Source organism: Lichenostomus cassidix, chromosome 1 (assembly GCF_008360975.1).
Source record: "Lichenostomus cassidix isolate B80296 chromosome 1, HeHo_3.0, whole genome shotgun sequence".
Lineage (NCBI taxonomy): Eukaryota > Metazoa > Chordata > Aves > Passeriformes > Meliphagidae > Lichenostomus > Lichenostomus cassidix.
Genome location: NC_139479.1, coordinates 16,865,872 through 16,883,238, shown reverse-complemented (window position 1 = coordinate 16,883,238; position 17,367 = coordinate 16,865,872). Strand labels below are relative to the sequence as shown.

The window sequence follows — 17,367 nt, the reverse complement described above, 5'->3', positions numbered from 1 at the left end:
GTAGAAGTCTTTTGTTTCTATCGAGAAGCCATCTGACTAAGTTAAACCTGTGCTTATCTGTAATGGGAGCAGTGGTTTGACATGGTTTGGTTGCATTGGCTTAAAAAACTCAATGTTTTATCAAGATAGTTTTCATGTTAAATCTTGCTTGAATTCTTTTAGCTTATGGTGGTATAAATTTCTTCACTAGTGGTTTGCACCAGTTAAGCTTAATGAATGGGTCCAATTTATTTTGTGTGGAAAGGGCTCTGTGTAAATGACATATCTACCCAGAAGGTTTTGTCATCCAAGATGCTACATCTTGCAGTTAATTTGCTTTTTAACATTAAACTAGGAAAAAGAAATCAATTAGCCAATACCACTTTTTCTTTTCACTGCCTTTTAGGTTAAGATGCTTGTTTATCATTTGATTTAGATGTTAACTTTTATTTTCACTTTCAGTTTGCTATTAGATGAATGAAGAAAATATCTAATTTTTAGGTAATTTTTAGCTAACTTTTTAAGTGCTGTAATGAATTAGTTTCGGAATGAATTTAAATAATGACATGCTCATTAGCATAAAAATATTTTGTATGTGTAAATTTTTCCTAATTTTGAAATGAAAAACCTCTTCTGTATAGCCTTAGTTTTTTGTATGGCAAGACAAAGGCATAGACTGCAGAATTGTGATTATAAAAGAATGTTAAAATTTTTCTGGGACAATGACAAATGTAGATGTGTTTTTCCATACACTTTTTAGTTTAAAAAAAGGGGTAAAAATCATAAGCAGACAACAAAAATCCAGACAAGCAGAAACACCCTCCGACACACCCCGAAATTGTATTTTTTTTTTTTAAATACTTCAAGCTGCCATTGAATAGAAGTAACTTGCATGAACTGCAACACATGGAAGAGTAAACTTAGTCAAGTATTGAGGTGTTAATACTTGTAGTCTTGCTGTCATGGAAAATAAAATACTGGTGTCTCCATTGTTCTTGCTGTTTGTTTGGTTTGTTTTTTAAACTCCTGGGTGCAGCTGTTCTTTCTTAGTGCACTACCACTGTATAAACTAGTTTTCATTTTCCTGCACTGATTTTCAGGACATTGAACTGAAGTTGATTAAACCAAAACATAGTGCCATTTATAACCAGTTATAGGCACCTATCACAGAGACCATAAGATCTGCCACCATCATTAACTTGCATCCCTGCTGATCTCCCAGCATTGCCCTCTGAAAGGAGGAGCCTGGAGCCTGACCAGGCAATTGAGGCACTGCAGCTCTGCACCATAAAATCGTGGACCAGAGCTGAGTCCTTGTGCTCTTTTGTTTCATGTATTTGTAGTCATGCTCACGAGTCAGCTGTCTCCCTCATTTAGACCACTGTTGTATATGTCTTGTATGCCTTTCGATGAAAGGCTGCCTCGGACTTTCCTCCTTGATAAATGAATTTGTGTGGTCAGACAAAAAGCAGCAGTTTCCTTGCTCTGTCTGGCAGAAGAGCAGCTCATTGTATGTTGTGGTACTAGAATTTCTAGTACAAGCTGTTTGTGTCACACACATCAGGGTAAAGAAACTTGTGCTTCTATAAAAATTAAAAATCGGGTGTTTGTTTAAACAACCCACCCTTCTAATAGCTATACCTCCTCCCCTCCCCCCAGCACTGTGGAACTTGATTTCACAGACAAGAGCCATACAGTGGTGGCCCCCAAGCTTTTTTTTCCTCTTGGGTTAATGGCCACAGTTGGTAGAACAAGAAGGATCAGAATGGCTCTGGCAGAGTGCTCCTTCCCTTGATCTCTTTCTGTGGCCTGTTTTGATGCTAGTTAATGTTATCTTGCAATCAGTGTTACACACAGCTGCAGTAGGGACAGTATTACCAGAGCTAAAATCTGTGATAGCTACCTCCAGTCCTTCCCATCCCTAGCACTGGTTACTTAAATTGAGAATTTGGAAAAGAAAAAAATACTGAGAGGAGAATGAGAGAGAATTACCGTATGAAGCTGTTTTAAACCCATCACTTTTTTTGGTTTCTACCTTATTTGGCACACTTCCTTCTTCCCTACCACAAGAGAAGTAGTCTTGTCATGTGGAGTGACTAATGCATTGTAAAACATCAGCACCCCAACATCACAGTCACCACTGGAATTGCTTCCGGCATGGGTGTTCAGGCTTGCCCTACAGCACCAATGGGGTTTTCTTCTCAGCTCATAAACTGGTTTAAGCAAGAGAAGAGGGAAGGATTGGTACTATAAAAGGAGATCTTTTGAGGAGGAGGTCAAACTAACATGAAATTGGCATTCTAAAAAAAGGCCATGGGAAAAATGTCAGTGTTTTGAAAAAGAATATGCAGTTCTGTAGTACGGCAGTTCTTTGTGTGCTCCTTGTGACATAATGAAAGAAAAGTTCCTCACTTGCTGCTCAAGTTTCCTTTCAACTTATATTATATGAGCATGCCCTACTTTTTACTTACTAGTGTTCATTTGAATGCTTACCCAGAATGAGTTGTGTTAGTTTGATGTGGTTTAAAATATTTCATGCATGACTCTCTTAATTGCACAAGAATATTAAATACAACTGTATATATGCATGTGACACCATGTGTGTGAAGACTGACTCATAAGTACAAGTGAATTTAGCTGTAGTGGTTGAAATGATTGCCAGCTGTGAATATCTGCCCTTTTTTTGGGCATGCTACATCCATTACAAGTAAAGATGTTCAAGGTGGAAATTACTCCCTGTCTGTGACACCTTTTATTCCTTAAAATGAGCAGAAATTAAAATCAATGGTGCTTTCCCTTAACACGCTCCCCAGAGATGCAGTAGCTGACTCCATGTATCTGTTGGCTATTCCTGCTGGGGCAGAAGTCAAGGGCAGTAATCAGCTGAGGCAGCTAGTTCTGCTTGTCATGAGTCAGCCCTGAGCTTCACTACAACATTTCTGCTTTTTGTTTTCACAGCTTTTTTTGATGAAAATCTATTTATGCTGACTGTAGCTGCAGGGTAGAAATCATTTTATTTTCCTGGAGGAGTGGTCAGGTTTTTTTCTATGATATGTTGTAAAGATAATCTGAAAAACTAATTCTTTCTAAATTTCTTATTAGCCCAGCAGAAGAGCTATATTTTGGATCCAAAGAAACTGGAGAGAAAAAATGTTTGATAGTTCTCACAAACGTCACTAAAAATGTAGTGGCTTTTAAAGTAAGTGTTTTATGTGTGGCCTGGTTTACTTTTACTAATGCGTAACTTTTTCTAGTTTTGTGTAAGGAGGAAGAAATCCTATTTAATCCATTTTACAGGCAAATTTTTTTATTGTGGTGTTATGTTTGCGGCAGATCAAAGAAATCTGGCTGAATTTATGCCTACAATGTACCATCTCAAAGGGGATAATTATTACAAATCTTTGAAGCACTGACTAAAAGAGAGCTAAAGTCATGGTTAGTTTTTTAGTGAGAGTAATACTTCCTGAAAAAGAAAGGCTTGAGCATTGAGAAGTCATCTTTTTAGAATTTTTCATTTTAAATATTGGCTGGAAACAATTTAGTAATGCTCCAAAATGCTGCACATCCATATGCAAATGGACCATCAGAGGAACTCATACAGTCATATTTGCTTCAGAAATACTCAGTTTACTTGATCTTTGTGGGTTTTTTCCTTTTTTTGCATTCTCTGCACATTGAAATAATGAAAGTTTTAATATTTTCATATTAAAATTATAACATGTTCTTGGCTGTTTATAAATATGTATGCAAAAGAAAAACAGGAAATGCAAGAAAACAAAGGATAAAAGCAGTTGAAAGGGAGAAGAAAGGGATATGTAAGAGTTATTATGCCTACAAAATTATGTATTTTAGAGACTTCTAATATACAAGTTTTTGGGGATTTAGTTATTACAGAATGAGAGAAGTTATGAAGTAATTGTAGTTTGTGCATGCACTTACTGTATCCTTTGTATTTCTTGTTTATAGGTGAGAACAACTGCTCCTGAAAAATACAGGGTTAAACCCAGTAACAGCAGCTGTGAACCTGGCACATCATTAGATATAATAGTCTCTCTTCATGGTGGTAAGTAAAAACTTAAAAGAGAATTTGTAAGAAATCTGGGCAAGTTATGTTACTAGACATGTTCTAGACACTGATGGTTGCATGTGCTTGCTGGTGTGTCAGACTGACTGATACCCACGTCTACTTGACTCTCGGATGAGAACATTACTATTTGTTAAAAAACATGAATGTCAGAAAGCATTTGAGTGACTGCCTGGACTGATTACTATTCCACTCAGGCATAAGCAGCTGTTGTCTGCAGCCAATTCTTTTTCTTGTCTTAAAAAACAAAAAGTCTGATTGGCAGTTGTCTCGCCTGTTCATTATTGCAGTGGGAGTTTGTCTGCAGTAAATCACTTTCCTAAATTGTTGCAAGGAACAGGTGAATTTGCTGGAGAAGACATTCTTTACAAAATTTTGGGTTGTCTTGGAGCTATTCAGATGAAACTAGTGCTGTTAGAATGAACCCATACAATTCTGGGAAAATTGTAATCAGAACTGTTGAGCTTTAGAGAATGACTTCTGTATTTTTATTTCTAGTAAATCAATGTCTGATGTCCTGCAATAAACAAGCTCTCATTTTATGGCACTTTGGTTCAAAATGCTTTTGTGCTCCTTGTAATACTGTCATTTTATCTAAGCACACTGTTGCTTTTTGTTTTTCCTTCCTCGAGGGCAGGTTTTGCAGCTTCTCTGCAGGATCGTTTCCTTATAATGGCAGCAGAAATGGACCAGTCTTCTGGAGCAGGTGCCCCAGAGCTGACTCAGTTTTGGAAAGAAGTCCCTAGGACCAAAGTGATGGAACATAGGTGAGCATATGGTTTTCTGTTAATGGTGTTCAGCTCTTTTTAGCTTTTATTATTTAGCTGATTTATAGCACTTGTGTATCATAATCAATGAAGCATTCTCCAAACCCCCTTGTGTGCTTACTGACCAATATACATTGCTGAAACTTTCGCTCTGATTAGATGTTAGTTGAATGTGTAAAATATCATGGTATTCTGCACATGCTCTTCTTTTTGGGTTGTTGTTGTTCTTGTTCTGATTAAGAGTTAAGTGGAAAAAAAATAAATGCAGATGACAATGCACATGGACAATAGGGGGTTTGGTTTTTAAATAAGAATGTGTCACTTGAGTTTTCTAGAGGGAAGCAGTCAAGGAAAGCAGACAGATTAAATTAAAAACTATATCTAGACAGTATTACAGGTATTCCCTCTCTAATAGGGAAAATCAGAATTTTGTAGAAAATTTCTGTAAAGCCTATCTTATGTTCATATGTGTATTTTTGATATTTAGTGATGAAGTATTACTAGAAAAATACGTTTCCCCATAAACTTCTTTAAATGCACCTGTTACTCTTCTCTCTCATCCAGTCACACTGGGTTGTATCACTGAACATGTCTAGGAAAAGTTCACTGCAGTTTTGACAGGTTTTTTGCCTTAGATTCTTCCTGAGGTTTTTGTGTGGGTTTTTGGGGCCTTTTCTGGTTTTTTTGTTGTTGTTGTTTGTTTGTTTTTTGGTTTTGTTTTTTTTTTTGGAGCTGCCTTTAGTTCCTTATGGCCAAAACTACTGTGGAAAAAGTATTTTGTATGTCTTGATGCCTAAATCTTGTTCTGTGTTTGCTTCAAGTGCTTATCCCTTACTTCCCTTTTGAATAAATCTACATCATGTGAGTGGCCTTAAGCTTCCTTTCATAAATGTTGCAATTTGTTTGGTTTTTTTATAAGACAGACCCTGAAACAATACAGAGAGGTTATTTGATTACAAGTGTGCTGTGTACATTAGTTCCTGATGAATGCAAACCTGACCTTTACTTTTCGTTAAACCTAGACTAAATGTAGGGGAATTATAATTATTGTCTCTTAAATTTTAAATGTGCGAGTACTTTATCCACTTTAGGTGCATTGCTTACTGTTAATTATACAACGTTGCATTAAATTGGTGATTTTTGGTGTGTCTTCTTGTTCCCTTTTCACAGGCTGAGGTGCCATGTCATAGAAAGTAGTAAGCCTTCTTCTCTGACATTAAAAGACAATGCATTTAATATTCCAGCAAAAACTAATGAAGATTTACATATACAGGTAATAGTGTATTCCTTTGTGCTGAACATTCAACAAAATTGTAGAATATGCTAGAGATAAAAAGAGTTTTTACTGAATCTTTTTGGTATTATGTAAATTATACGATTTGAACACCTCACCAATTGAAAGTAACTACATCAGTGATAGTGATTTTAATTATTTTGTTTAATGATAATAATTTAATAAAATACTACTTTTCAATGCAGTTTGCTCATTCTTCCTGTGTATATACAGATCTGGCATATCAATGAGCATCAGTGGCATCATTTGCTTCTCAGTGTAAAGATGTCACCTGCTTGATACAGGCCATGTTGGTTATCCATAACTTAAGATTTGAAGCTCCCTTAGTGGAACAGATTGCTGAAGTGTGTAGTGATAGAAGAGGTTTTGCTGAGAGACCACTGTGAGAAGGCTTTTTTCTTTTCTGTGCTTTTAGTTATTGCCAAAATAGCTCAAAATTGCCAAGTGCTTTCAAGTGCAGTAATTCTAACTTAATGAAACTGTTCTATTTTCAGCTAACTCATTTACTGCAGATTAATAAAAGACTTGAAGAGCAGATGAATCGCTGCCTCTGGTTCCAGCAGTTGTCAGTTGTTTTATCATTGCTATCAGTTACTGTTGCTGCCTTCTGCTTCTACCTGGCAAATGCCCAGAGAAGCTAAAAGGAATTGCTGTGCCCTGGATGTGCTGCTGCCTATCATGGTTGGTTGGACAAAAGAGGATTGCAGTGCTGCACTTGGATTCTGGAACTGCCAAAATGAGGTTTGTGAGCCTACAGCAATGAACAAGGAATGGTTTACTCAGAAAAAGAGAGAAGAAATGAATGACCAGCAAATGAAATTACTGAAATTACTGCCTAAATTGACACTTACAATAGGGCATGAGGAAGATGTTAAAGCTAGGATGTATTTTCACTGTACAGCTCAATAAAAACTACTGGACTGAAAGGAGGAAACCAAATACAGTGTTATTTAAGACTGTTTAGCTTTTTTTCCCCCTCTTTCAACTACTTTAAATAAAATGTTTCTTTTCATCATATTCATTCTTATGTTCTGAATTACTCTCATAGAAGATGCAAGTACAGGCAGATTTTTTTGTATAATCTGTGTATGTACATGCACATAAAGGAAGATACTTGTTGTCAGTTATTTAGATAATTCAGGTTCATTGCTTTCATTGGTTAAATTCCTTATTTTTGTGCTTCTTCTAAATGAAAATTTAGAAAATTTACTGTAAACATTTCTTACCAAGTAACACACGCACAAGACAAGACACTATTCATAATTTATTTTTTTTTAAAGCAACTTATATTCAAATTACAGAGGAAGTGTGGGAATTGACTCTATTACTGTGATGGCCTATTATTGGTTCATTAAAAGGCTGTTCAATAGTCATTGTAAGAACTTACTCTGAGTTGTGCAGTATGGTTAAATTACGTATAAAATTGTGAAAAAAGAAGTCAAATCAGGAAGATTAAATACACTTGAAGGCAGCATAAAAGTATTACATCTGCCATTTCACAGAAATTGTTGTGGAAATGGTGCATGAAGCTAGAAAGAACTTTGCTAACAAGGATTCTTTGTACTCATTGCTGTAAATATGTATATTAAAATGATAAGAACTTAAAAGGAGACTGATGGTATCTTTCATACATTTAAAATTTTCACTCATTAAGAGATTTAAAACTTTAATTATGTTACTTGAATTAATTTTTGCTACAAATTGGCTTTGTAACAGATTTATTAGTTTTGTCTGCTGACTTCAATAGATGAGAAGTGATTATTAAGTTAAAATAAAGGTCATACTCTGCTTCTGTCGTTTTGCTTACAGTGTGTGGGTGATGTAGGATCATTTCTAGGAAATAGAAAAGGGCAGTTCAAAATAATGCATTAATAAACAGATTAACTAATAAAGCCAGCAATATGATAACTAAAAAATTATGTTAAAAGCAAGGCTAAGGAAATGTTTGGTGCACAGTCTTCTGTCCTTTCTTAATTTATGCAATGGTTTACCACATCTGCATTTTCTTAATTTTTCACTTATCTTGTTTCTGCCTAGTTTATTTTTCAGTATTTTGTATTCCCAATGAGTTGGCAATTTATGTTGTTAACTGCTTATAATGAAGCTGTTACTTGGGTTATTTTCATGTGCATGCAACTCAAATGCATTGCTGCCAACAAAATGGGTTGTTGTCTTAGTGAAAAATAACAAAGTAATTTGTAACCTTAAGATAATAATAACCATGCTATTAAAATGCCAATTCCTTAATTTGAGTGGATTGAATAGCACTTTACTGTAAAAATTGCCAGAAATATATTCTTAGAGTCTTTGCCAATATGAATATTTTAATGTTTTGGTGCTTTCATATATTTTCAGTATTTTATTACTTATTTTGTTATTGGTATTTTCTTTGTATGAATCAGATGAACATCTTTTCTATTTTAATATGTTTTAGAAAAATACAGTTCAAAAATAAATATGAGGAAATACATAGTCTTGAATGTTTAGTTTTTTTTAAATAGCTGTATCTCTTGAGGTTTTTACTTTCTTGTTAGTCTGCAGATACTTAATATGGGAGGGGTAAATGTGGTGATGACCTACAGTGTGTTGTGGAACAGAAGTTGTGGTGGTACTTGTCAGACAAATGTAAAATAGGTGTTCTTCCTGGACAGAACACCTGTCATATAGGACATGATGGTGGCATGTCATTGGTGCCATGGCACAAGTGATGCAAGTCCACACAATACAAATATATATACATAATCTTGGTAAACTATTGTTTAAACTGCACACAGAAAATGGAAAAATATATATTAAAAAAAAAAAAAAAAGAGCAAAATAAAAAAAGGGAGGGGCAAAGTGGCAGTAGTGGCTCTTAACTTGAAATGACAATGGTCAACTTTGTATTCTTCTTCTTTGAGAGCACCATTTTTTCCATCATCACAGAGTATTTTACCAGTATTTTCAAAGCTTTCAGTTATTAATAGTTTCAGATTTTGTTTGCCAGCCCTTGGAAACAGGTCTCACTGTGGCAGGTTTTGTGCTTAACATATGCTAAAGTTACAGAGTGCACACCAATTACATGATTTGATACCCAAAACTGAGAGAAGAGACAATATTTTTCTAATTTTCTTTTTTTTCCCACACTAGGGGCAACTCAGTTTATAAAGCTGGGACATTTCAGAGTTTTGACAATATACAAAACAGGTTTTGATCACATGAACTATCAAGATCTAAGATTTAGTTTTTCTTTCCCTCATTGTATATTGGCAGTTAATTTTAGCTTTTACAGACAACTAAGAGACAACAAAGATTGTAATCCTAAAAATTAGCAATTTGTACTCCAAAAGAGCAAATACTCCTTTTCCTAGCAAGAAATTTTTGTTCCCTGTCCTGAGCTTCATTATTTTTCTTTACTGTGCAAAAGATGAGACATTTTGTAAAAGAAAAATAAAACCAACATGGGGGTGAGAGGCAGCAGGGGCAGGGGTTTTAAATTACCTGTGTATTTCATCAGTGATTCCCTGCTGTAACTAATTTATCTCTATTGTTTGCCTTCAGAATCTCAGTTTGTCCCTGTTTCCAGAGGCTGTTAGTTTTTATGGATTTTTTTTTTACTGTATGGGGTTTTGTAGGAGAGCATTTTAAGTCTCTGCCCTGTCTTGGTGGCAGCATAAGGGTGTGAATGCTGTTCTGTTGATAAGCAGTGTTGGTTCACTCATTTTCTATGGCTTTCTTGTGAAAGTGGGCATTCAGTCAGAATAACAGAACATTTTGCAAAGCCCATCACAGGTGGCTGTGAGAATTCACTGGTTTAGGTCTGGTACAGCCCCATAGGGTGTTGTGTTCAAAACACGAGGGTGTGTATGTACAGTCTGTGTATTAATTTAGGAAGAGCTAATCACTTCTAATTAGCCAGGAATAGTGGGTTGTGTCCTCATTTCTGAGGTTAAAAAAGACATCTTCAGTCAGTTTCTGCAGTGCATGTCTTGCATTCCCTGGAAGATGGCTCACTGAGGAATTACCAGGCTGGTGTTAGGCAGTTGCTACACTTCCATTATGTTTCTGTTAGTGCAGGTATGTGATGGTAAGTGATGATTCCAATTAGGCTTTTCAGTATGTCTCTTTCCTTGGCACGTTTCAGCATCAGCAGCTTCTGGCTCTGTGCCTTCTGCAGCTGATGAGAAACAAAACCTCCCACTTCTGGTTTTCTGAATTGTTTCAGTGCCACTTTTCAATTGGAACCTCACTATTCTTGCTTTTGACACTTTTATAGGGGTTGCACACAGTATTACAAAATACGTAGAATACAGGGACACATCTTAAAGCACAGGAAATCCATCTTTCCAGGAGCATGGCAGTGGTGAGAGGTTTTCCTTCTTTGTGGAGGAGCTGAGTGAAGTTCCACATGCTGGCCTTTTCTGGGACTGATTTAGGCAGCTCCCTGGTAAATTTGTGCAGTTACTGCTTTGCTACTTCTGAGCAGAAGCACTGAAATTCCCAAGCTGTATGAGCAAAAAGTAAGCATCTTGCCAGATTTTTGCCGGTAGGTATCTCATCTCCTGGCTTCCTTTATTCACAAGAGTGGTGCATCAACCTATCTGTTTGTCATGCTCTAAGTCACTTCTGTTTTCCTGAACACTGAAAGAAGCACTGTGTGCTCAATTATTGCTGTATGATTGCAGCTAATAGCACTTGTTTTTTAGATTGCATTAGGCAATTCATTCTGATGTTAATAACGAAGTCTATATACTAAGCTCTTTAGGGAAAAAAACAACTATTTATCAGTTGCCCATTGTCTTCACCACAGCCTGAAGTGTAGCAGTAGCCCACCCAAAGGGCTGCTACAGTCTTTCTCATGCCAGTTCAGGGTCTCTTGATCTGTTAGTAATTCTTTTTTCAGTTTTAAGTCTCTTAATACTAGTTGTGCTATACTGTATTGGATTTGGTTGAAAAGCTGGAAAACCTGGATATGAATACAGCATCTGTAACCTCTGTTTGATTTTCTTTAGCCAGCAATAGAATGTATTCATTATTTTCCTGTCTCTTGGTGGTTTCACGCAAAGTATTTTTGAAGGTTTTCCTCTTAAAAATACCTTATTGTAAGGGTGGTAAATGATGTGTTTCATTCATCTTGCTTAACCCATAAGATAGGCCAGCACCTGGTGGTGATTCAGCTGGCAAGAAGCAGTGATTTCTTTGAAAATATTCAAAGATTATTTCTTAAATTATTTTTGCAAAAACAACCCACAGTGCTTCTCTTCTTTAGTCCTGATAAGAACTTCCTCCTGAATGCACACAAGCTTAGGCAACTGAGGAGTGAAAAACTTCCCAGATATGTACTTTCTGTTACAGACCCAGCTACAAATAACAGGGTTCATCTAGTCATACTGTTCCAGTTCATGTCTGTAGGATACTGGGAAGTAGCCACAGAGTAAACTTGCATTGCTGCTCAATGAGAAAATAAGTGGAAAAATTCACCCCATAGGTTAGTTTTATACAGACAGTCAGGAGGGCAAAGTGGAAAAATGCTACATAAGGATATGTTGTCCCTCCAGCAGGCTATCTAAGTGGTGTCTCTAGAGTAAGTGTTCCCCTAATTTGGGCTCAGGAGAGGGATCAAAAGGAGTCTTGACAGGTTGTGATCCATTGTGTTTTCTGTTTTCCTTAGGTTTGCGAAGAAATGCAAGGTAAGACAACTGAAGTCCAAGTCTCCACTATCAATCCCACCATAATCACAATCCCATTTTGTTTTTATGATTAAATCTGAACTAAAACACCCTCTGGGCAACCATGCTGTAGTCTAACAAATTCTCTGTGGCATTTAATTTTTCAAAATTACAGCTTGCTTGTATTTCCTCAGCCCTTGGTCTGTTAAAGTCATTGCCAGTTTTATTTTTGACAGCTTGGAGCTATATCTGAACACCTGTTCTTCAAGCCACAGGGAAAACGACAAATAAGGAACACCATTTAAATAAACATAGATTACAATAGTAGTGGGGGAAAAAAAAGCATTAACAGAATTTCTTAAACCATTTTTTGTCTAGAATGCTTCAATTGATAAATTGCTAATAGGAAAAGTGAGTCTGGACAAACACCACAAATGTTTCATTAATCTGGAACAACTAAAACTTATAGGTTGATGCTTGACCTCATGGCATCTGAACTACTATAATTTCCAGGCCCTGAAGTACATTTTCCTGTACCCAAGTAGCATTTATCATATTTTCTTTTTTTCTTATGATTTCGTTTGGAATTTAAACTCGCAGCTGATGGTGATGATTCACAAAAACATTTTGTAGTGCATTCTAAAAAAAGTAACTTCTTGAGTCCATAGTTTAACAGGCTTTCTTCTGCAAAGAGGGTGTATAAACTTAGCTTCTGGGTGCAGTCTGGAATTAGGTGGAACATATCAGAAAAGCAATGCTCATTCATGCTAATCTGTTGTGAATTTTAACTACAATCCTCAACAAATATGTGTTGATGTATAAATAATCCTAAATACTGTTGTTCCAGCAGGCATTGTGATTGACATGGTGTGTCTTCCTACCACTCACCCTGGATGTGTGCTGGAGTTCAGAGTAGGTGTTAAATCATACATTCCTGGCCCATACTGAAAGTAGATGAGCAGTATTCCCATGCTGGCTGTCCCATACTGTTATATGGATGAGGAATATCGGGAATTGGAACAGCCACTCTGTTCTGAGAGTACTCAGAGACAGCAGTCATTTCCTCCAACAAGTTCCCAGATTGAGGAGAAATTGCAAAAGCATCAGAGAAACAGTAAATACTTAATTTCACTTCTTTGCCTAAGTGCATCTGCTGGAAAACTTGAAGCATTACATGACAAACAAAAGATAAAGTTGGTGCCAAAAGGATTTTTGCTTTTTATACATTTTTCAGGTATTCCTAGCTCTGTAAACTACTATTGTGTAGTTAATATTCTCCTTAATTAACTCTAGTACATTTCCTACCCTTTCTCTTAGATTTTAGAGCAACGAACTGACCTTCTAAACAAATTCCTGAAATATTGTATCATCTTATTGTCAGGAAGAGGACCTACAAGATGAACATTTTGTTTTCCAACCAGAATCTGAGAAGTCATAACTAAAAGTGGGGCAAAGAAGCCCTTGGACCAGCTCCAAGGGTTGACCAGGGGTGGGTTACTGGGGCAACTGAATCTCCTGTTGGATGTACCTGTTAGATATCCTGATTAGTTAACCTTATAAAATTGTGGAAATCCAGTGTTGGGTGTGCCAATTCACCACTGGGAGACCTGCAACCTTCCAAATAAAGCTCTGCTTTTTACTTTACTATTCTAACACTGTTGCAAGGGTTTTTTTCTCTTTTGATTATAGGCAACAAAGTAGCCAAGGAAAGAGCTGTATCTTGGTTTTATCTACTCTAAGCTGCACATTGAAAATACATGGTAGACAAGTTGATTTTATGCTTTGCCCATTTTCAGTGAGATTTACCTTCCCTTAACCATTTCACCTTGGAAAAATGTCTGAAGTTTCTTAGTCACACAGATGCCATTTCATAGCCAAAATGTAAGTGGAGCATATCACATCCCAATCAAACCACAAGATAAGTCATTTGGAAAGTTGCATATAATGTACTTTAATGTTCTACGTGACTGTTGCTCTCTGGGGCAGGTGGGAGCCTCCAGAGAGATGGTACCACTCTGAGAGCAGCAGTGTGTGTGCCACAGGAGGTTTCTGGGCTGCAGAAAGAGCAGGAACTGGAGTCTCTGGGGAGAAGATGTTGAATTTCCTTTGCTTGACGTGATGCAAAGAAAACCATGAAAAAGCTGCTCCAGTAAGAGACAGACTGGAGAAAAGGTCCTGACCTGCAAACCCAGTAACCCAGGGCAGGGAATTATTGCTGAAACTTTTGTTTCCACCTGTCTCACCTAACACCCCTTCCTCTCCTGTTTATGTTATAATACACCAATAGAAGCTGAAAATACTGAAAACAGTGTTCTTGGAATAGTGACCATACAGAGGAGACTTGCATAGATTGCCATTAAATCTCTGGGTGATTTGGAATTCAGTCCTGACATGCAAAATCACAGTGCAGGAGAGACTCCTACTTTCCTTACAGCCAGCAAGAGCTTTTCCAAGCACTGTTTTGCCAGCATGTGTTAAATTTCTGCTGGGAAGGTACCCAGGAGCAGATGTCCTAGTCTGGCTCTGCTCATGGAAGTCCCTGCACAGGCAGAGTGTGCCCTGTGTTTGTTGGCCCCATGCAGGACTGAGGCAGAGGCTCTCAAACTTGCCCAAGGAGGGTGCAAGAAAGATAGACACCTTCTCATATTTGCTGTGTGAAAGCATAAAGTAGCTTTGCTGTCCTTGTGGAGCAAATCAAACACTCTCCAGGAAGAAGGAGTCACAACAAAAAAAGTGGAAATTGCTTTGGTAGCCAAACTGAAAATTGTTTTGATCCATGCTGTGAAAATGTTGTCTTGACCAGCAAATTCATCTCTGTGTAACAACGGGCAGGTGATCACATGAATGCCCTTGCAGGTAAATTTGTTGTCTCTCAAAGCAAAATAAGTGTTAGGGATTTTCAACCATATTCATAAATGCAAGGATCTTCCTTGCCAACCTGTCTGGACCAGCAGGAAGGACACCTGCCTTACAATGGTCTCAAAACACAGCCTGGCTTTACCCAGGGGGAGGGCTGCTCTCGTGTTTTCTCCCAAACAAACTGCAGCCTGGAAGTGGGATAATGCTTCAAATACAGCTCTGTCATACCAGCAGAAATGGTCTTCATACATGTATAATGCTGGACAATTTTTAGGCTGAATAATGAAGTGATCCTCAAAAGAAGTAAAAGGAGAAATATGGGACTATTTAGTGATCAAATTGCCATTTTTTCAGGATTTCTGTGATATCAGTGCAGGCAGCGACCAGATGCAAAAGCTTTTTGCAGAGGACTCCAATTTTAGTTGCAAGAAAAAATAAATCACATAAAAACTGTAAGTACTGCAAATCGTATTGACACTTCTATCTGTCTCAGCTAAAAAGAAAATACTTTTTAGTATTTAGTAACTAGTAAAGCTGGTTGTGCCTATACTGATGTTATTCACATCCAGCTATGATATGAATGGGAGTTCTCAATTTTAAAATAAATTAAGATAATCTACTAAAATGTCTCACTTGCTGAAAAGAGAGATATGCCTGAAACTGACGCTCTTCAAGTAAAGAACTTGATACCAAAAAGTAATCTTAACCATCTTACACAAACTGATAGCCAAAAATTTAAGTCAAGTATATTTTAAGTTTTTTTTATTCTCTATTAAAATAGATATAAAATATTTTTAATTAATTTTTTTTTGTGAGTAAAATTTCTAAATGGGTATATTTCTTCCCCAGGAAACATACAGAGCTTTGGAACAGGAAAATGAGTTGCCAGCTCTCTGTCTAGAGACATACCATTTTGGAGTAGGGATCTGTGTTTTCTTTGAAGTTAAGGATATATTGTGCTGTTATTTACAATCAGATTTCCTTCCGGAACACATCTGATAACTCCCAGCAACTCTGCCAGAAGCTGTGGGAGAAACTGATAGACAATTCCCAATATAGTTTGCAACATAGTGCTGGAGGATAAGGGAATCAAAATATTATGGAGTTAGAGAAAATATTTGATTACTAAAGGCAGTATGTTACTAGGACTGAGACCTGGAGGGCTCTGGGTAAAGTTGGCAGGCACTCCAGGAATTCTTGAGGGTTGGAAAGCAATTTTAGGTTACTGAATGTAAAGGACTTAAATTGTTAGCGGCTGAAATGAAAATAATAAGCACCTGTGTTCCAATATCTCTCAGCCAAGGAGCACTTGGGGATGCTGCAGAGAAGGGTTGGCACACACTGCAGGCTCCCAAGGAGGATGGGGGCTACTGGCCCTGGGTGCATCTTTGCTGGCCATGCCTACCTCAGGAGGCAGAAGGCTGTGTGGAGCAAGGAGCCCGGCAGGCAGGGAGTTGCCTGCAGTTTTTTTCTTTCTAATAGCTCTGCATCATGCTTATGTAAACTGTACTGTAATTGCTAGCTGGGATAATCTTCAAACACCGAGTGTTATCAAATGTATCAGCTTAAAAATACAAGGCTGGCATTATAAGGAAGTGATTTACCCTGCCTGGGTAAACTGGTGCCTGTTGGAAAAAGGGAGCAGTTCCAGACAACTATGTCACAGTAGTGCTGTAGTGGAAAGAAGCAATTTTCCAAAATCCATGCTGAAACAGATCTGAACCATCCTATCAGGTCTGCTTTGCAATCTGACTGTATAGGAAAAAGAAACATTTAAAAGGTTTAAGTCTCAATAAAAAACAAAAAAATACAGGATTGAGCTCTATTGAAACCATATCTAGAAACATTCTATGTAGATATTGCATATAACAATATGCAATAGTTCTTTTACTGCTACAAAAGAGAAAGTATTTTTGCAGATGACTAAATTTTCAAGGAGTGAAGTAGAAACTCCCAGTTTTAGTGCTCTCTTTCCCACAAGCCTGGTAAACAACTGGGATTACACTTGCACATGCACTAGTGATACACTGATGTCGAATGGTCTGTCAGCACAAATCAGAGATTTCCTGGCTGTGGATAAGCCCTATTAATAATTTATAAGAGTCACAATGCTACTGAATGCAGACCTGCTTATTCTTCGGTGTGAGACTGAAAACTCTGCTATGATGAAGACCTGTTGGGTCTCCCATTGCTCAGCACTCTGACCACAGGCTCTGACGTGTGTGGAGAACAGAGAAAATCTCTCAGAGGCATGACAGCCAGCAATGTTCTTTAAGTGGATTGATCTAAATTAGACAGATGGGATTTGCACAGATGGAATACCCAGCATCATTGACAAAAATTACTCCATTGCTTTACTGGAAATGTTTAAACCCAAAGCTGAGTAGTACTCTTGCCATATCCACCAGGAGACTCTTGTGCCAAACAAATGATTTTCACAAACATTTTAAATATTGCTCTTTGTTGTATCAACAAAGTCTGTGTGAAGGCATTTCATTACAGAGAGACTTGCAAAAATGACAAGTCTCATTTTTGAGAATGCTGGGGAAATGAATGCTTTTTTGCAATCCTAGTTGGCTGTCGAAAAAAGCTCTTGGAAAGTCTAGGAACCAAGAAAACCAATGTTAAATTTTCTGATGGAGAGTGAATTTGCTGAAGACTGCATGCTACCCGAAGATGAAGAGTGGATAAGCAAGCTGGCTTTCCTCACAGATATTTGTTTTTTTCTCTTTGTGA

At 37.2% G+C, this 17,367-nt stretch overlaps 1 protein-coding gene across 3 annotated transcripts in view; it reads left to right on the top strand.

Moving 5' to 3' along the window:
- MOSPD2 (motile sperm domain containing 2) overlaps positions 1–8,592 on the top strand; it is a 31,830-nt gene extending 23,238 nt beyond the window's left edge. For all 3 annotated transcript variants that reach the window (XM_085051703.1, XM_085051710.1, XM_085051720.1), the window contains exons 11-15: positions 3,082–3,178; positions 3,946–4,042; positions 4,701–4,830; positions 6,001–6,103; positions 6,619–8,592. In XM_085051703.1, the coding sequence (XP_084907829.1) occupies positions 3,082–3,178; positions 3,946–4,042; positions 4,701–4,830; positions 6,001–6,103; positions 6,619–6,765 (574 nt within the window). In that variant the 3' untranslated portion in view covers positions 6,766–8,592. The remainder of the gene's footprint in view (positions 1–3,081; positions 3,179–3,945; positions 4,043–4,700; positions 4,831–6,000; positions 6,104–6,618) is intronic.
- Positions 8,593–17,367: the final 8,775 nt, after the last annotated feature.